The sequence below is a fragment of the Catharus ustulatus genome, chromosome 10 (genome assembly GCF_009819885.2).
Source record: "Catharus ustulatus isolate bCatUst1 chromosome 10, bCatUst1.pri.v2, whole genome shotgun sequence".
NCBI classification, from domain to species: domain Eukaryota; kingdom Metazoa; phylum Chordata; class Aves; order Passeriformes; family Turdidae; genus Catharus; species Catharus ustulatus.
In genome coordinates this window covers 3,777,064-3,797,825 of record NC_046230.1, presented here as the reverse complement: position 1 = coordinate 3,797,825, position 20,762 = coordinate 3,777,064, and the positions used below count along the sequence as shown (strand labels likewise).

The 20,762-nt window shown below is 46.0% G+C and overlaps 1 protein-coding gene across 4 annotated transcripts; it reads right to left on the bottom strand.

The window, feature by feature from the left end:
• Nucleotides 1–870: 870 nt before the first annotated feature.
• SAP130 (Sin3A associated protein 130) lies at nt 871–20,556 on the bottom strand. Of its 4 annotated transcripts, none has more exons than XM_033068390.1 (21): nt 20,484–20,556; nt 19,877–19,993; nt 18,899–19,134; nt 18,209–18,367; nt 17,049–17,160; nt 15,433–15,557; nt 14,556–14,680; nt 13,849–13,999; nt 13,557–13,647; nt 13,169–13,273; nt 12,017–12,158; nt 11,628–11,749; nt 9,045–9,347; nt 7,914–8,091; nt 6,592–6,696; nt 5,469–5,830; nt 3,888–4,136; nt 3,483–3,608; nt 2,704–2,807; nt 1,921–2,034; nt 871–1,725 (listed from the first exon to the last, which is right to left on the bottom strand). In XM_033068390.1, the coding sequence occupies exons 2-21, from the start codon at nt 19,986–19,988 to the stop codon at nt 1,567–1,569; spliced, it is 3,180 nt and encodes a 1,059-aa protein (XP_032924281.1). In that variant the 5' UTR covers nt 19,989–19,993; nt 20,484–20,556; the 3' UTR covers nt 871–1,566. The 4 variants fall into 4 exon arrangements, with proteins under 4 accessions (XP_032924281.1, XP_032924284.1, XP_032924283.1 ...); XM_033068393.1 differs by having other exon boundaries at nt 3,888–4,133; XM_033068392.1 differs by having other exon boundaries at nt 7,914–8,088.
• Between the last annotated feature and the right edge of the window lie 206 nt (nt 20,557–20,762).

Genomic DNA, 20,762 nt, shown 5'->3' with positions numbered 1-20,762 from the left:
CTCACTCTTTGCTCTTGGATTGCACCTGAAACCCCTTTGCCAAGCTATGCAACAATTCCCAACCCTACAAAAGCCTACTTCATAATCACCAGAGAGCCTCGTGCAGAGTCCTTAGGAACCTGGGAGTGTTGGCACTGTTTTATTACCCTGACAACGTCAAACACAATGAGCATGTTCTTCCGTTCCTGAAGCACAAGGAATGTGATAGCAGCAGTTTAATTCCCATCTTTTCTCATCTTACCTCTGCTTTTAATTTCAACATACACACACACAACTGTAACTTTCCTAATACTGAAGTTACAATATCATATTAGAATTATAACTTAAAATGGAAGCAGTTTCATTTGAACAAGCAGAATCAAGCTAATATGAAAGACTACCATCCAAAGCTGAAACAAACTTGGTTTGCATGTATTAAAAACACATTGTGAATATGGACATTGTACTTACATTCTGCTTACTTCTCTAATTATAGAAATCAGGAAATAAGAATTATTTCCAATGTATTTTTCATCTAAGTTCTGAATAAAGGCAAGATAACAGCACTATAACTGGATGAGGAAAAGAACATATTCTTAACAGAGTTAGTTCATGACACTGAAGTTTCCTCCTGAGCAGACTAAAAATGATGTGATTTAGCAATTTTTCTAAATTACTAAGATTAAGTGCACAAGTGCACGGAGGATAATCTGTATTTCATCTTTAGGACCTGAGCTGGATTAATTAATTAACATTAATTACTCACCCTCCACAGTGCTGGCTGGTTCCTAACATGCTCCTTCTTCTCTCCTCAGGCTTCTTCCAAAGCTTTGTTTTCATGTTCACAATTTGAAGAGTTTCACTGGTACAAAGGTACACAAACTGCTCACATACAAAACCCTCCAATTCCTTTATTCATGTTTTCAGGATGTATGTGGTACGTACAATTAACATTACACCAGCTACAGCACCTCTGTTGCAAGAGGCACCTCAACACAAGTATCCCAGGGCACCAACACAGACACAGACACTACAATATCACTTTGAAATTATTTCCCCCCTCCCCCCCCCTTTTTTTTCTTTTATTTTTTTATTGTTTAATCTTGACAGCTAGGACTTCTGAGCTGTTGGAGATTCTTTGTGGCAGATCCCCTAGTGCAGTGGCACTGGTGTAAAAGAAGGCTGCTTTAGACACTGGAAGGTCAGAATGAGAACTGAATGGGGTAACTGAAAGAGGTGCCTTTTCCACTGCTGGAAGCTTGGCTGCTGTCTGGGTCCATAGCTGTGTGTCAGCCTCCTGGAGTCCCCTGCACAACCTCCTGCCTTACAGGTGTGTCCATACCTGACACATCAGGAGGTAAACAGTGGGACTGGAAAGACTTTAAAAAGGGATGAGCCTGAGAGAAATCTTTGTTCATTATGACAAGATCAAGGACAATCCCTTCAGGTCAACAGGCTTCGTGTCCATCTGTTCCCTAAACTCATCCTTTTTTATTCCGATGCTCTGCTTAAAAATAAACCCAAACTACAAAAAGCTTCAGCTCCATTCTGTACACGTTCTCCATTTCCAAAGTCATTAGTCTGCATTCAAACCTTCTCCTTTCGCTTCAATTTGGACACTTTCTTGACAGTTCCATTCTTGTTTAGCAGCTTCAAAACACGATCCTTGTGATCCAAGACCTTTAGCATGGAGTCTCGAGCCTCATTGATTTGATCCATCACGAGTTTACACCTCTGCATGTTCCCCTGAAAGGAAACACTTGTCATTAACCACAGAATGCCTGCTCTAAGCTATACCTTTCCATTTCCCTACTTGTGCCCCTTGTCACTGATGACACAGGAAGTGAACCCACATGGGGGTTTTTAGCTTTAGCTTTTACTGACAGCAGTAGGATGCCTTGTAACTGAGGTGGTTTTGTGTTGAGAGGCCACAGGACCTACCTGTATCAGTTCATTGATTCGATGCAAGTCGTCATCGGTCGCTGCCTTTTTCTTAGGGATGAGTCCCTCCTGCAGGGCAGTCAGTCTCTCATACACATCGTGCTCCAGGTTTGTCTAAAAAACATCAGCCCTTCATGAGAAGGGTCACTGCCACGCCAGCAAACACTTGCCCATGTTAACAAAGCTACACAGAAACAGTGAAAATCCATTCCCCTCTCAGCTGCTCTGGTCAGTGATTCAGAAGATGGAGCCTCTGACAAAATGTGGCACTATCATTCCTTTTAACATCCTATTTACAGGATTGCTCCTCTTCTGAAGAAACATGGATCCTACCACAACTGCTTCCCCTACTGCTCACAATACTATTCCAGGAATGCAGAGGTTTTGGGGAGTTTGGTGCTAAAATGCAGAGCACCTACCTCACCCCCAACCTGAAACAGAAGCATCCAGGAATGTGGATCAGTGCTGCCTCCTCAGATCAGCCGCACCATCCCAAACAGACGCTTCTTCAGACCTGTGCATCAGCAGGAGGGAGTTGCCAGTTTTGATCATCTGTACAAAATACATCAGCTCTTATGTCTGGATCAAAACCAACACTCCAAGTTTCCAAGCCACTTATGCCACATTCCTGAGAAAGGGGAAAGCATGTCCCACTCCCTTTGGGCACTACACACCAGCTCCTTTAGGGCATCCCGATCTACTCAGTTTGTAAGAATGTCTTCCTGTCTTACACAGCTCCATGTTCCCCCATGTTGCAGGAAGCTCCAAGCCCCATGCACCTACCAGCTGTAGTAGCTGCGCTGCACAGAGATGGACCTTCCACCCTTGTGCACGACAGGACACCCCCTTCTGATTGGCAATCTCTTGCAGCATGGCCTTCTTCTCTTCTGTCACCAGGAAACACAAGAATACAGTACTTAAATCTCAGGAGTTGGCCAGGCTTCTCTTCTCAAACAATAACCCAAGTTCTGCTCCTTCTACATCCTAATAAATGACTGTGAGCAACATTTTGATTTAGACAGGAAAGTGACTTCCCATCTGCCATGTACCTGACTGCTGCTCTCACTAACAAATTATCTCTACTTTCAGAAAGATTGTATCATAACCTGTTTTTTCTCATTGAAGAATGTAGTGCTCATTTCAAACACCTTGCACAAACAAATAAATGATCCATCTTGTACTACTACTACTACTCTCTCCTAGATGTATTTGCACAGTTGTGAAAACCCAATCTGCTTAAAAACTCTAAAATATGAGCTAAAAAGTCTGGAAGATACTATCCTTGTATTAGGTAAAAAAATCTTCTTTAGAAGCCCATTTGTTACTTGACAAGATAAATATAGAATGTTGGCGATTAAGCTGGCAAGTGTTAGGTGGCAAATGAGAAAACCCAGCTGCAGCCGATTGCCACAGCATGCCACTCTCACGAGGATACATTTTGTGAGCGGGTGTCTATCACTGCACATAAGCAGACCCATCAATAACCAGACCATCTTTTCATGTACAAATCTGCAGCTAATGGTGGCAGGCTTGCCTTGCCCAGGGGTGCAGGAGGGACTGACCTTTGACGCGCACGTCGCTGTATCTCTGGAAGTGGTGGTACGCGGCTTTCCAGGGGTTGCGGTAGTGACGGAGCAGCGTGATCGGCGGCCTGGGGCGCACAGGGACGTATCTTACACCTTCCTCATCTACAAAAGGATGCAGAGCTGCACTCAGTGAAAGCAGGTTGGCATCCACAACAGCTCCAGCAGCACAGTGGTAAGTGCCACCTCACACAAACTGTGTGTTGAAAAAGCTCATTTTCCCTGATATTTTCCCAGTCCTATACAAAAAGTGCTGTGGAATTGAATTCTCTATTATTCGTATTTAGGAAGTGGGAATGTTGACAGAACACCTTCTCTGAGAAACAAACAGAAGAGAAAATACAGACCCCTGAATAAGAACAATGGTATCAGACATGTCCTTACCTATATACTCCTTTGGAGGAGACTTTCGTTTCTCTGCCTTCACCAGCAAACTTTTGGCAGTGGATTTCTCATCATCAGTGCTGTTTGTTTCCATCATGTCCCCTTCCTCAGTGGAAATGACGTGCTGCTGCTTACGGGGTTTCTTCCTTGGTGAGGCACCAGGTGGCAAATCGCTTGGAGGCATGGAAAGATTGTTGGCCAGCAGTGCCAAAGATGGAGACACAGTACTTGTAGTCAAAGGAGGGACTGCTGAGAGGAAGGAAAGACAAGAACCCAAACCATCAGCAGTGGGAAGATAATGCATTGTTTGAACACTACCTCCAACAATAGCTCGTGTTTCAGCACACTGTGAGGACATGATGTGTACCAACAGGCCAGATATTAAGCCAGCAGTAACTATTAGGACAAGCCTATAAGCTGAAGTCTTTAGTGTCTCATATACATAAAGAATGAGAGCAGAGCCAATTGTCTCTCAGTTGCTTCATATATGAAGCATATATTAATGTCACAAAAGCAATTATGCTAACATCTGGCTGTGTTACTGTAAAAAAACTCCTCTTTATATACACCAGCACAGGTCACTGTCACAGTAAGCAAATCTCTACTCTCTCATGATAGGAGAGTCAGATGGAATCAAAGCAGGACTGCAGCTCTCTTTTTGCAGGAGTCTGCTTGTACTGCCAAGCCCTCAGCACTACCCAGCAGGTCACTGCACCAACCAGCACACCTGTGCAGCTGGCAGCAGTGTGGCAGGTAGACTGAGGGAACACTCCCTGAACTTGGAGGGACAATCAGCCATGACCAAGGCTGCAGCACAAAATTTCTGGGATGGGATCTCTTGACAATTTGGCCAGAAATGACAGGAAGAGACAGAAGAACCCCAGAGAGCTTAGTTCTATCTGCCCATGCTCCAGACATCTGTAACAATGAGTTGCTTTCTCACAGGACAACACACAGCTTCAAGGAGAGTGAAAAAACGAACAGCTAAACCTGAACTCTGAAGGCCATGAATGTGGGATGTATCCCTATCACTGTGCCACAATATAGTGCCCAATGAGATCCACAAGGATCTGAATTTACTGACCATGCCATTTGATAACAAGTATGGCCAGGCTGGATATGTAAGGCAATATAATGAACATTTTGAAAAGTTCTAGAGAAAAATATGCATTAATCACATGAGGGCCCTAGGAACTCCTACACTGGCCATGAACTCCTCACACACAAGAAAGGCCACTGGACCTGAACAGCAGGATTTGTAAACAAACTGAATTTGACTGAGCTGTTCCATAATATGTCAGTACCACTGCTGAGCATGTGCATTTTAGGCAAGGAATTCACACAGACTCTTTGGAGTTGGATCATCTGGACACGAACAAAGCAGCCGCAATGAGAAGTTATTTCATGGGAGATTAGGAAAAAGGCAAAAAATATTTTTATAAAGCATATGGGAACTCTGGTGTTCTGTGCTACCATGGAAGAGATGTTCTTTCACTTTCAAAATGAAACTGTTGAAATCCTTCTAATTCCTCCACTGTCTCAAAAACAGTAAAAGCAACCTGACAGTTTCCAGCCACCTACCAGACACCGGTCGCATGATGTCCATGGGCTCCATTTCCTCTTTGATTTTGATCTCTGGTACCACAGGGCCCAGCACTGCTGACAGGGCCCCACTCATGGTGGAGGGAGGAGCAGGTGCTGCCACGATGGTGGTGGAAGTTGGTGGGGCAGCTGCAACAGCTCCTGGGATGGTGGACAGTGCTGCTGCAGGCTGGGAGGTGGGGCTGGCGGCCGCGATGATGGTCGGGATGGCAGAGGGGGGCTGCTGGGAGGTTGGGGGAACTGTGATGCTGGGCTGCTCTCCACCTTGGTTACACACTGCCTCCATAGACACCGGGACTGGAGTGGCCATGGACACGTGGATTTCAGGCTTTGGCTTGCCACTGTAGCACAAAAAAAGCAAAGCAAAGGGAAGTGAATTGTACTTCTATCAGTTGTGAGCACACAGGATAAAAGGAACAAGCCAAACTGGAGTCTGACTATCCAGTTTTTCCTGCACTTGGCTCAGTAAAGTGTTTAAAACAATAGAATGCTGAATCTCAATTATATTTCCTCCTCCTCTCCTTTGAGAGAGGAGAAGGTCTCCTTTGAAAATCTCCTTTCTAATCCTTTGTATTGATTACAGATACTACTTTTTTCCATTCACTGTGACAAACAAATCTCATTACTAACTCCAGGTAACTTCAAAATACTTGTAAAAGGATCAAAACAGTTTTACACTGCAGCCAAGAGGAACTTTTAGCCAAACTGTACTGGCCTCATCCTCTGCAGGAGCTCCCACTGTGGCTTACAGTTATAAAACAACAAATTGTAAAGCCACTGAAGTCAAGTGAAGCAGGGCAGAATTGCATTTACTTTTCCTCAGCATTGATTTTCAAGTACTATAGAAAAATGTTTTGAGGCCTATCTCCCCTTACAATAGTAGAGGGGTTTTGTTTGTTTCTGAGAAAGCTCATCACCACAGCTTTTAGAGGTAATTTCCTCAGCTTCACAAACAGCAGAACTTGTCAAGGCCGAGTTTCTCACGAAATCAAAATAGATTGTTTCCCAAAAGAAAGAAAAATGCTCCAATAGCCAAAGAACACAACTCAAACAAATATAATGAAACTACTATGCTGCAGTTGGCTGTTTCCTGAAGTCTCACCCAGCAGGCCTTGGTGATCCAGACGTGCTCCGCATCGTGCTCTCCACACGTGTGCTGGCCACTTCAGGTGGCTGAGGGGGAATTAAGCTTTTCCGGACTGCCAGCCTGAAAGAGACACACAGATCTAGGATTCCCACCTCCCTGGAGAGCAAAGAAACAGCTCTCTTACACACACCAGGACAGGAGTTATGGCTGTAGCACTGCTCTCTGTCTTCAGTGTAAGCGATTTGCTACACAAAGAGTCTCATTTTACTTTGCAAATTAGGCATTTTATTTTCTTTCAAAATTAATGATTAGTTGCTCTGTCCTATTCTCACCCAATTTAGGGCTCTTCCAAGAACACCAGCTTTACTTTCACCCCAACAGTGAGACCACTGCTGCAACTGCCAGACTCCGGCAGTGGACAAAGGGGTCTGGTCATGCCCTATCCAGCACTCCTGCTTCAAGACTGAGCAAATCATCTGGAGCTAAACAGTGCTCAAATGGGATCTGCTCCCTTTAGCTGGACCTGACTGTCAGAGCCTGGCTCCAGGCCATCAGGGCCTGAGTGTGGATATTAGGAAGATAAGGTTGATTTTAGAGACTATTTAGTCTCCTGTGGGACCAAAAGTCAAATTGCTATCCAAAATAATCAACCTCTCAAATGGAAACAGTCCTTAGTGATCTACCTGACTCTTTAACTTCTTTTTCAATTTTACAGTCTGCAGCTTCTCTGTCTTAAAAAAGGTTTCCACCCACATAAAACATATGCAATTTTAATCTCACAGGATACATTAGTTCCAAACATTTTCAGCTGCTAGTTGGGAGGAAATGCATTGTTAATTCTAAAGCTGTCTCTTGCCTCTTTATTAAGGCATTTAAAAATAGACAGGCAACATAAAATATTTTAAGAGTTTAAGTTACTCCCTCTCTTTTTCCTAATCAGATTTCACAGCAGGGTACTAATCCTATCCTTTCCACTCATCCACATATTCTTCCAAGAAAAGCACTGAAGACAAAGCACCCAATTCTAATTCTAGTAGACTATGAACGCTTTCTTCTTATCACACTAAACAAGAAAGCCTCAAATCCACTTTCCCTCAAAAGGTCACTTTCAAGATCTAGAAGAAAAACTGTCCTTCTCATTTTATTACTGACAATACCGAAAACTATATCCTGCCCTGGGGGAGGAAAAGAACTGTTCCACTGATCAGCAGGTTACTTCCAACCATTGCTGACTGAATAATCTGCTGGAGCATTGCTTATCTCCACTGAAATGATTCCATCTGGCTGGGCTGGATTGCATGAAGTGTCACCCACGTGTCACCTTCAGTCCTACTCACCCATCCGTGGCTGGTTTCTTGCGAAGGATGCTCGGGCGTGGGGAGGAGCCCTGGGCTGGAGCACTGGCACTGGCACTCTGGTTGTGGGTTTGCACAACTGTAGTTGCTGCAGAAGCAGTGTTGAAGGTGTTGCTAATAGGATTGGCTACAATGGTGGCTCCATCTGCCAAGACTACTGCTGGGAAGGATGGACATGGACACAGCAGAGACGAAAACAGACAGAGAGTGGAAAGCAGCAGTTACTTAATGGAATGTGATGACAAAGCAGGTGTCTGCAGAGCACATATTGTCCATTCTCTGAGTCCCTCAGTCTCTAACTGCAGTGTTTTCAGACTCCTTTGTAAGCAGTACTGTTGCCATGAGCAATCTGATCACTGAACCTTCCACAGGGAAGACAGAACCTACTTTCCGCCTAACAAAAGCTTCTAGGGAAATAATCTTTTCCAGAAGACAAGGAAAAGGCAGAAATCACTAGGGAGATCACCAACACAACTGGGTCAACAGAGGAACACTTCTGGTAGAGCCCATGTGGCAACACATCCCAGTTGCACATAAGCTACATCAGCTGTGTTTGCATTCTGACCTTCTGCCAGAGCCTGTTTGGCCAACTGAGGATGCAGAGCATGTGGACAGCCAGGAAGTCACTGTGCAGTGCCTGCCAGCTATGCAACAGCACATTCTCTTGGATGCCACATCCCATTCCTCCAGTAAGTTGTTGGGGTTTCATCAGACCAATCATTCATAATGAAAGATGATTTCTGTCACAGCTCAAGATCAGGTTATCAACAGCAGAAGGTACCTGGCTGTATTCTGATTGCTCTGGGATCCAGTGCACAGCCAGAGAACATTGCTCACTCATGAATTACTTTTCCTGCAAGGCCTTATTGAAGGCATTTATTTAAGCTCAGGCACTACCAGTCTTTTCCACTGCAGTAACCCATCCAAGGCTACCCACACGCCCCACCTAGCACGCTTTAAAAATAAATCACTTCAGGAACAGGCAACAGGTATTTGCTGCATGGATGTATTCAGTGACCACAGAGACTGCAACACCATCATCAGTTAGAGCCAGATGTGCTGGACAGCTGCTCTGTCTCAGTCTCAAGTGAACACTTGGCTGGTTGCTCTTACCTGAGGTCTTGGTGTCGCCCGGCGGCTGCTGGGCACCGATGGGTGCTGGCTGCAGCCCCTGCGCGCCCATGGGTGCAGCAGGGTGCAGCCCTTGGGTCCCAATGGGGGCAGGCTGGATGCCCTGGGCACTGATGGGGGCTGGCTGGATGCCCTGGGCACTGATGGGGGCTGGCTGGATGCCCTGGATGTGCCGGGCGTGAGATGCATCGACTGTCATCAGCTGCATGGGGTTCAGGTGCACGGTGGAGGCCACTCCCACACCGGTCTGGGCTGTGATGGCCGAGTTGGGAGCCTGGGCTGAAACTGGGAACAACACAGACACCTCACCAGCTGGCACCTCAGCTCCCCCTACCTCCTCTTGCTCAAATACTAACTTTTCAAAGACCTTTTTTTGCTTTGAAATTAATTTGCCAGTGTGCTAGTTGCAGTAGTAAATATGAGAGTAGACAAAATTGTCTGCCAGAGGAATTCAACATTACTCTTGCTTTTCACTCCATTTTTTATTTCTAATTGCAGCAAGAGAGAAAAGATTAGTCTAAATCTGCTTTTAGGTAGACTCAAATTACAGTCTCAGAATGCTGGGCTCTATTTTTGTTCACTGTAGTATTTTCCAATGCTTGCAAGTACCAACACTTGGCATTTTTTCCTGCTTTAAAAATAGATTAAAAGTAATCAGAAACCCAAGTAATTTCATGTGCTCTGAAGCTGACTCAACTTTGCAGTTGAATACAACTTTATCTGGCCTCAGAACAGGGCTCACAGTTACACGCTGGATCCCACAGCTCAAATGAACACAATTATCTTTTAGTGGCAGAGCAATGCTCCCATCAGTACACCTTCTCTAAGTAGCTCAATTCATTTATATAAATTCACAGCTCTAAACAACTGATTCCATCTTTTCAGATCCACTACAATGTGTGTTACAGTTCTCCCATCCAGCACTTAAATAATACTTTTGGACCACTTGCAGATCCTGGATCTCCAGATTTCCAGGCTCTGCTGAGCTGTACCAGGATTTCTGCAGCCATACACAGAATGCAAGTGTGAACCTGCCAACAATGGGCTTGCTTGCTAACAATGCAGAACAAGCTGGTTTTATCATTGTCACAGGATTTCCATCAAGTTCTTGTGCTGACAAGACACTCTAAAAACAGGCGTCAAAAACTGAAACCAGGTCCCTGAAAATGGCTCTGTATAAAGTGTGGCACATTTACCAACAAAATCCTTTTAGGATACTAAGTAAAACACAACCAGTATTTGTAAAACCAAAGCCAACATTCTTCCTCCAAAATTCTGCATTAACTCTCCTTATCTTGGTGATCTTTTAGAAAAATCTCCTCTGTACATCCTCTGTACCCTCACCTAGCTGTGCTCAGTGTACCTCCCTCCTCATATCCTGAATGCTCTGGTTTAAGTTGCCACCACTGCATGCGACAATTAATACTGTCCATGGACTTGTCAAGTCAATTTAGCAAGTAAAATGTCTGTAATAAGCTCCTGATGAAGAACACACATCTGCATTTATACAAATGACCATCAGCCTACCACCATCCCAGCACGCCTCCAGAACCGGAACCCTTGACTGTGTGCAATTATGTTCTGCCAGAGCAGGTTTAGATTGGGTATTAGGAATAAATTCTTGCCATAAAGGGCTGTTAAGCCCTGGCACAGCCTGCTCAGGGAAGTGGTGGAGTCCCCATCCCTGGCAGTATTTAAAAGTGTGGATGTGTCACTCGGGAAAATGGTTTGTAGTGGCCTTAGGAGTGCTGGATCAATGGTTAGATTTGATGATCTTAAAGGTCTTTCTCAGCCCAAAGAACCCTATGATTCTACACTTTGTTGTTCAACAAATGGGCTTTGCCACCTCCCAGTCCTTCTGAATTTCCTCTGTACTGCTCACAGGTATCCTGCTGCCAGCAGACACAGATCTGTCATGAAAATCCACATTGTGCATGTTCTCACAGTCTGGAGAGTGGAAATTATCACATTATAGAGAACAGCCCTGAATGATCCCATAAGGTAAAAATATTCCCAATTTTGTCACACAATGACATAAGTTTGGGCTGTGCATCATTTTTTTGCCTGCAAATTAACGTGACTGTTCAAATACATTAATTGCTCCATTTTTCTAAACAGAACACTAATGCAAGTGTGCAATGCAAGTTAGTTTTTCCCTTTTTGGTTCAGGTTTCGCTCTCTAACTGTACATTCATGTGTAAAGATATTAAAAGAGCTTATCAGAACACCAGGGAATGAAGAGGCATCAAAGAGTTGGCTTGGTTTGGAGGAGCCAAACTCTTTTGATTTGTAGACTTAAAACTTTTACTTATAGACACACAATCCCTGGGATAACAAATAGGAAACTCCTGAGAAAACTGTTATTAGCTGGATTTAGTAGGCTCTGAAGTAGTTCAGCACTCCTTGTCCATGAGTCTTCCCCTCTGGCAACAAATCATCAGAGACTTTTTGTGACTGATTGTCAGTCAAGCACAAATCCTTTTAGCTCCTTCCATCACTACAGCACACCCCTAAGCTGAAAGCCCAACAAAGCAGCTGAGGCAGCTTGTCCCAAGCTGGGCTTACCTGGGTACTGGCGGATGGTGGACACGGAGCTGGTGATGGGGGTGTAGGTGTGGGCAGTCAGGGGGTAGGCAGAGGGGGGGTAGGTGGGTAAGAAATACTGGAACTGGACAGGCACCGACTGCCTACAGGCATCAAAGAGAGCAAGTGTTACACAGAGTTCAACAGGTAACCTTCTACCCCTGCCCCTCAGCACTCCCTGTGCTTCCCAATCCCATTTGTCATAAGCTACCAACTACCTCATTATTATAATTGATTCAAAATTACCAAATCCCACCCCTCCAGGTTTTTACAAAGCTATTTCCACCACAGCAGAATGCAGAAAAGCAGCAGGGCACTCAAACCCTACTCACACACACTCTCACTGGTAGAGCTGTTAGTTCTGTGCCCACCTGTTGTCATTTCTGGTTTCCATAGCCACTGGATTTGGAGATGCCCTGTGGCTGGACAGAGGTATGAGGTTACTCCTCTCTGCTGTGTAGTCAGACTGGATCCGGGGAGAAGTGTGTGTGATTTGCTGGGGAACCACTTTAGCTGCAGAAAGACAAACATAGCATCAAGTGACAGTCAGAGGACTGGTAAACACTGCAAAGGCAAGATCAATAACCTTGTCAAACAAAACAGCCAGCACTACTCCCTTCCCTCTCAAAACAGCCCACCCCACCCACACATGATCTCCTGTCCACAACAGATCAAGAGAAAAAGGAGAACAATTTATATCAGAACGGAAGGATATTCTAAACACATATATAAATTACACTTGCTAACAAAAGTCATTTTGGTGCTAAGATTAATTTAATTTTTTTAGGATCAGCCCAAACCATTCTGATGTAAAGAACAAGTTCTCTGAGTTTTGAAAGCAGAGACCAAGGGAAATGAGACCAAGGCAGTCAAGTGTCTGTGGACAGAGGCCACAAAAGGAAGAAAACATCTACAAAAGCTTTACAAGAAACACTGATATATGAGATACAATTTCACTCTTTGGAAATTTATAGTTGGAAAAAAGATTACAAGATTTCAAAAGAACAAGAGATTAGCAGAAAAACAGATGAACAAAAGGACACTTAGGCAGTTCTGTATCATCTCAGGCACATTCCACATCCAGACAAATAAAGTTCCCACCTTTAGGTTTTGTGTTTTACATTCAAGTGAACACACTAATCAAATCCAGCTAGGCTACACCTAACACCTCAAGAAGCACATGAAGTAACCTACAGAATCAACTATGAAAACCATAGTCTATCACCAAGAAGTTAAAACTTTTAAAGTATCCAATACAGTTTTTGAAATGCCAAAAGGCCCAAGTTTGTCTAAAAAATTAAACAGAAAAAGTAAATGAGCCATTTTATTATCTGCTCCTTCTAGAACATCTATTTCTTCTTGGTATTAAAAAAAATGGAACAGTAGACCTGTTAATTGGTTTCTCCCAGCTTGAACTGATTTTCTTTCCCTCCTTAATTTGCTAGCATGCACAAACACTTCAAGCACACAGAGAAAAACTGAAGCATCAGTTACACCCTTCTCTAAGAACTGAAATCACTCACCCACTGGGATGTTTGAGGTTGTAACAGCTGTAGCATGGGAAGAATGTGAGGGCATTGTCATGGTAACAATGGTGCTTGTAGGCGCTTGGGTGTGAGAAACAGAACCTGAAGGAAAAAAACCAAATTTAATGGGAAATCTTTCTTTGGAGCCCTACTATGCCAATGTATCTACATCTTAAAGAGGGCAAAACCCCCAAACCAGACAACCTCCCTGAAGAACTCAGTAATTTCTCTCCTGAAGCCTGCTCATGCACCTCCAAATGCAGTCTTTACCATGAAAAAACGATTTGCTCAAAAATGATTGGGTTATAAATTCAAAGAAGAAAGCCAACAAAAAGCAACAAACCCTACCCCTTATGATGCTCCCAACAGCATTATGAATACTCACCAGCTGTGGTTGCTGAAGCAATGGTATTTGTTGCCAGAATAGGTGCCACAGTTGCTGCTGCCACTGGAGTACCAGTACTGAAAATGGTTTTCTATGAAAAGAAATTCTTAAAGTTAGAAGACAGCTACATTTAAAATCTGTACCTAGTATGGAATCACCTTGCAGGGACCATACAGAACATTAATTTCCAACTCATACTAACTATTCTCCAGAACTTAATCTTAGCCTGTGAGCTATAAACAGAAGAGATCTCGTGGAGCAGCAGGAGGGGTTTTTGGTGCTGGCAGTTTACCTGGGCCATGGTGTGGAGCTGTGGTTTCTGAGTGCCTATGGCTGGGTGCGAGGGCAGCGTGATCCGCGTGGCCGTGTCCCGCGGCTGCGCCGGCCGCTGGATGCTGATGGCTGCAGAGGGAGGGTGCTGCTGGATGGACAGCGTGGGGCGGCTGCACAGGAACAAAAGTGATCATCAACACCTTCTGGGTACTGAATATGGGAGATACAGCACAGGGACACACATCAGGCCTCAGTCTCCTCCCCATGACAGCAGTGCTGCTGTCAAATGCATGGCAAAGCAACATAAGGAATTTGAGCTACACTGCTGTGTCCTCAGCTGCCCTATGCACCCAGCCAGGAGGGCAGTCTTATCACAACTCTTATCAGTTCAGAAAGGGAACTTCACTTCAGCATTCATGTATCACTTTTCATTGCGGCTTTGTAAAAAAATGTAGGTCAAACATCCACAAGTTCCTGCAACACAAACTCTGCTGTCCAGGGAGCAGGACTTCAGAAGTGATTCATTAAGGTCTTCCCTTCTCACAACTCAGAGCAGCAGCTCATGCTTATGCCCATTTTTATTCACAGAACTGCAAGGATTTGCACTGTACAAGCATTGCTATTTTGGTTTTATATCATCCCACAAGTAGAGGATTATCAGCTCTGGCTGATTAACGTTTTCCCTTGCTGCAATTTCTGTCAAATACAGAGTTTCTGTAGCTTTACCTGAGGGTTGACTCTGTGGCATGTGCTGCTGTTGTGGTTATAACAGGGGACTGAGCTCTGGTGGCTGAGACAGTTGCCACCACTGCAGGAGGAATAGTGCTTGAAGTTGTCACAGGAGGACGAGACTATTAAAAAAAACAAAACAAAAGAACCCAAGTCATACAGAGAACATTCAGAAAGGAAATTCTGCTGCTTAGAAAACAACTAGGAATTACTTGGTTAAAACTGGCATTTCCAGTCTTTCTGAATTGATCTGCAAGCTCCCAAGCAGAACTGCCCTGGTTTTCAATACACATACAGCACAGGAGCCAGTAACCAACAAAGTTAACAAGACTGGATCTCTTGAAGGTCTTTAGGAAAAACCTCAAAGGTCAGTTCCCTCCAGAATGAAAAGAAATTCCAATCCAAGTACACACATGAAGTCAGAGGTGATTGGAATCCTAACTGAAAGCACAGTGGGAAGATGTTCAACCCTCTCTCCTAAGGCTGAACACTACTACTACTGCTCCCTACTGCTGCAAGGAGACAAGATCTACAGTCTTCTCCTTATACATGTACAGAAGCATATTACAGTGAGATACCAAAAATTCTACATCAATCATACATTGAACAATAAATCAACACCAGCACATTGCACCAGACTTTTCAGACTTTAAAACTTGAGCGTGTCTGAATGAAATTGTCTTCCCAGTTTCTAAGCCCTTTGGAGACAGACTAAAACCCCCCAAGTCTAGGAAGGAAACAAATAGAGCTGGAAGAGAGCTGACAGTAGCTTGAGCCCAGTGAGCAGGCAATTAGAGGTTATACATTACAGACAGTGCCAGACACGTTTGGAGCTGGCAGGCAGTGATGTGCAGAGCTGCCTGGTGCTACCTGCCTGGATTGGCTGGTGAATGATGTGCTGAACTGCTGGCTGGGCTGCAGCTGCATTTGGCAACTGGGAGGCTGGTCTCAGCACTGTAGTTACTTTAGAACTGGACATCACTGCAGCAGCTGCTGCACCTGGGGAAGAAACCAAGTGTGTTAAAATTCTGTGCACCCAACAGCTCCATCACAACCACAGACAGACCCTCACATCAGCTGGTATTTCAGTTCTAATGCATTTCATATGTGATGTTGGTGTAAAAATAAGGCTTCCAACAAATATGTATAAGGTTTACAAAAACATGTGTGGAGGAGTAGGTATGATTTTAAATTAATTTACCTTAGAGACATTTCTTATTCACCTATAATGGCCTTGTATTGCCAATCCTATGTTTTCTTATTTCAAGCTATGAAAGTCAGTAGAAATAATTCTGTTTTATTACTGGGTCAACGTGTAAGTAAGTCACCTGATACCAGCAATGATCTACTGCAGCTGGTGAAGTTTAGAAGAAAAATACACTTGGCAAAAGAAGGAAACCAAAAGAACAAGGAAACACCACACAAAACAAAACAAACAGCTGCAACTCCCCCACAAAAAACAAGACCAAAATTTCACACCATTTACACCTGCAATTGATTAATTTGTCTCCTATCTGATGACTCCTGATCATAATAAATCACAGTAGCAGGCAAATAGCCTTGCAATAAGTTGATGGACTGGATTGCATGTCCTCCATTGAAATTACTACCTCAAAAGTTAATATTCAAACCCAGAGAAAAAGAGCAGGGGAAAAAAGAAAATATATACTGAGAGTCCAAGCCTGTGGCAGCTGTCCTCTCAGAATGAGGTGAACAACACCACTGTAGCTACAGAAAAACCTCCACAGTCCTTCCACCTGCTCTAGTTAAAGAAGATTATGTTTTTGCTCACATCAATTCATTTTTCTTGAGTGAGAAAATAACATTGAGCATAAAAGGAAGTAAAACTGACAAATGGTACTTGTAATGCAGATCAATTTAAAGCTGACCTGCAAATCTAACCCATAAGACTCTGAAAGCAAAGCTCAGACAGAAATCTGATAGGTTGTACTGAGCACAGGGTGCACTAAGGGGCTGATCTCCTCTTTTACAAGCTGTAGCATCCAAAATCCAGGGAAACAAGAGCCTGTAGTTGTCACCAGCATTTAACTCACACATAAGTGCAAATACACACAATATGATGTGTTAGCATGCATAACAATGCATGAGTGGTCCTGTGACAGAGGGATACAAGAATGCAGCTCACAACTGCCCAGTGCCCCTGCCATAGGTGAGCAATACTTGCCACCCAGAATGTACACTACATTTTGCAGGGCAGGTGAGTCTCTACCAGTGTACAATAATAGCAAAGAATTAGAATAAGAGGTGTGCTGGTATCTGTCAGCATTTTAAACACTGTCACATGGTCCTGCCCTAAATGGCTGAAGGCAACATAATTCTTAAAAGGCCAGCAGTCACTCACACATGCTAGCACTTTTAACATCTGAAGAAACAGCTGCATTAGCAGTGAGGAGAGTTTCAGAGATGAGGGCTAAATGCTCCAGCTGAGAGACTGAACAGAAGGCAGGGACAGCACAGCTGGATCTTTACCTCGGGGCAGATGGGAAGCTCCAATGTGCAGGGGAGGCCCAGGAGCACTGCTCCTGATGATGGACATCTGCACGTTGGTGGCCATGATGTGATGCAAGTTACTGGGATGCCCCTGCAGAGTTCAAGAACAAAACAAGTCAGCTGTGTTGACAAAAATTAATGGCCATAGAATCACCACATCTCAGCCTCAGAGATAAGAAAGAGATTTTGGAGAAATGCTTGGTGTAGCAAGGCTGCATGCTTTAAAAGCTGAGTGGAGAAAGAGGCAGGTGTTTGTACATGATAAAGCTACAGAGCCTGCTGACACTGGGAGATGTAAACACTTCTGTTTCACTGGTCTGTTTGGATGGCTGGTACTTGGGTGACAGTTGCCCAGCAGCCACCCACAAACAACCACAGAGCTGGCCCTTCCAGCATTGGTGACATTAAGGCATAGTTTCATACCACCGCTCCAATGCAGTTGAGAGAATGGTGGAAACCTGGCAAATGTTCCAGCAAATGCTGGAACAAATTCTGTATTTTTATAATTCTAGACTTCCCAGGGATATTAATATAAGATAAATCCACCGAAACTGCTGCACATCCTTAGCCAGACTAATTCAAGTCCACCTAAAGGCACTTTTACATCAAAACCCTGAGAAGTTTAGTAATGAGTGTTCTGACAAACTATTTTCAAATCACAAGGACTGGCTCGGCAATCAACTTAGAGGAGGAAAAAAAATTCCACCAAAGCATTATCCACGTAGGCTCCCTCAAATTTTGTCACTCTTAGTGCAATAAGAACACAGTGCAAACCTATGAACTGTTCACTAGTCTCTTCTGATCTCCTCCTGGGGAAGCTGAAGAACACTGCAACAATGAATCCCAGCAGCAGAAATTCTCTGATTGACACTGACACAGCAGGAGCTTTTAAGGAAAGACCCAGCTTTAGGGTATGGCTCTGCCATCACAGCCTGGCTGTGCTGTCTCAGTTGGGTGATTCCAACTGAGGCAGTGACAACCAAGACTGAAGTTTAATGGTCCAAGCAGAACTGATTCAACAAACGAATAGGGAAACCTGCTCTCTTGACCTTCCCTCCTGCAGCAAACGCCCACCTCAGCTGTACTTGTATTGATCTGACCATGCAGTGAGACAGAACAGAAAATCAAAAAAACCACACCTGTTGCCCACTGATAGTTGCCACAGGAATTGTTGGAGCCTGTGGTATGCTGCTTTCCATGGTCACAGTCACTTGCCCAGGGACCTTTGTGGGAGCTGAGAGAGTGGAGGGTGGAGCAGGAGCAATGGGCCGGCTGGGCATGGTGGGCTTCAAGGGAGGCTGCAAGAAATGGAAAAATAAAAACATTGGCAACTTCAAATGAGAGCTCACTGATGAAGCAGCAATCATTTTGTGGGGTCAAAGCCTGAGGAGAAAGTTTATGCAATTATGGTTAAATATTTGCAGAGGAAAGATACTGAACATTTGGTTATTCCAAACTAAGAAAGGGCATATTTTGTCCTGGAAATACGCAGGTTCTAGCATGAGTCATCAGTGGAATCTGTCAGGGCTAGGGTATTGTCCTACAGCCACTGAATATTAACAGTTAACTTTATATCCTTCAGAAACTGATTGAAATAATGTTCTCCTCAAAGATAAACAAAATAAACTCCCCTCAAAAATAATGTTGAAATACTAGCAAGTCCTCAGTGTATCATCTGGAACAGCCAAACCCGCAAGGCACTGCACAGTTAGCAGCAGCTTGCAAGGAAAGCTTTGGAAACAAAAGCAGGGAAGGCTTTGGTGTAATTCACTTTTTCTCAACACTGACTCATACAGATTGTATTTCTTGATGATGAATCCTCTTATTACCTTCATAAGCCCATCTGAAAAAGAAAGTGGCACAGCTGGAGTCAAATGTGCTGGTGGTGCTGTCACTGTCACTGGGGCACCAGACTGGACAGGGTGGTGCTGGGTCAGCATCTGGACCTGCGGGTATGGCCGAACCACCACGGGCTCCTGCTTCTCTTCCCGAGGCTGGATGGAGCCACTGGGGCCCATGTGCTCTCTGGGAGCAACTTCTGACTCACGACTAGATTCGTCACTCACTGGGGAAAAAAGAGAAAAAGGTAAGAATTGGTAAAAAGTTCACTTTAGTCACCCACTAGCTCAGAGATGAGATGTCAGAAATAGCTAAATTAAAGAGGTTTACTCTTACAATTAAACATATTCCAGTGATGAAAAAACTGGGAACTTTGGCATTGTTTCTGTCCCCCTAAGAACTGATGGGTGTGGGAAATCTTGGGCAACCTGGGGTTCAACTCTGGGAAGTCCATCTAAACACCTTCTTTAAACACACACTGACTAACTTTTCTTTGAAGTGAGAAATGTTTAATCATATAAGTAACTGCCAGTAAGTCCCACATCAAACAGCATGAAAAACTCTGCATTCAATGCAACACGTATCTGAATATCGAGCTGAAAAACAAGCATAAACCCTCCTGAAAATGAAGCTGCTTCCTCAGTCACTTCTGAAAACCTGTCACTGCGGCAGGGACAGCAGGAGCTGGAATGGGCATCCAGCTCCATGAGATGCTCCCACGCCCACTCATCACCTCTGCTAAGAACAGACCGACCGAGCGGAGCGGGACAGACCGCGCACAGACCCTCGGCAGCAGGGACAGTCCCTCCGTCCTGCCGGGGCCAGAAGTGCCTTCACTCCCCGGGGCTCTCCCGGGGCCCGCCCCGCTCCTCCCGCCCGAGCCGGAACAGGGTGATGGACGGGCCGGGGACACCGGGATCGCTGCCCGCCCCTGGCGCCGCCAGACGCGGGGCCGGGATCGCGCTTACCTGTGGCGGCGGGGGCGATAATCCCGGCGGAGCCGCTGGTGGGGATGGGCGGCGGCGCTGGTCCCAGGGCAGCGGGAGGCGCGCCCGAACGGGGGAACTGCTGCGAGCTCATGTCACCTGCGGGTTGGCAGCGCGGCCGTTATGTCGCGACACGCTCGGCTCGGCCCGGCGGCCCGGCGCCCCGTCCCCCTCCGCCCTCCCTCCCTCCCGCTCTCCGGGCGCGGCCCCGCGGCCCCACCCACCCCGGCGCGCCCGCGCGGGCGGGTTCGCGCGGCGCCCGGCCAATGGCGGCGGGGCGGAGTTGGCCAATCAGCGCCCGCCCTGCGCGCCCCGCCCCGCCGCGCCGCCGCGATGGGCCGCAGGGCCCGGATGTGCCCGGCAGCGCGACGGCCCCGCCGCCTCGGGCCGGGCCGCGCCGTGCCGCTCTGCCCTGCTGCCGTCCCTTCGCGATACCCCTTCCGCAGCCCTCCCGCCAGCCGGAGGCTCGAACTCCCCCTGCTGCCGTCGCGCTCTGAAGCAGCGGCCGCCGCCCACTACCCGCAGCTGTTCCTCGGAGCCGCCCCAGCCCGCACACGTGGGCGATGCCGTGCACCGGCCGCGGCAGTACCTGTGCCCGAGGCGGTGCCGTGCGCCGGTCCCTGAGCCCGGTCGCCCCGCGTCGCCGCCGCTGCCGAGCGCCGCTTCCGCCGCTGCAGCTACCCTCACCCGATTGGCCCCGGCCAGCCCCGCCCACCCGTGGTTCCCGCTTCTCATTGGCTGCCGAGCCCGCCCCTCGGGGCTGCCGGGAGATGTAGTCCGCTGTGGGGTAGTGGCGGGCACAGATCTCGCGAGGCGCGGGAGGGGCGGTGCTGTGCCCGAGCGCGCCATTGGCCGCGCGTCCGAGGTC

Excerpts from the sequence above, each read along its gene's own strand:
- SAP130 (XM_033068390.1), bottom strand. The coding sequence starts at position 19,988 with ATGAGCTCGCAGCAGTTCCCCCGTTCGGGCGCGCCTCCCGCTGCCCTG. Across the intron at positions 12,159-13,168 it reads AACCTCAAACATCCCAGTGG|CTAAAGTGGTTCCCCAGCAA; the intron begins GTGAGTGATTTC and ends GTCTTTCTGCAG. Across the intron at positions 9,348-11,627 it reads CACCATCCGCCAGTACCCAG|TTTCAGCCCAGGCTCCCAAC; the intron begins GTAAGCCCAGCT and ends TGTTGTTCCCAG.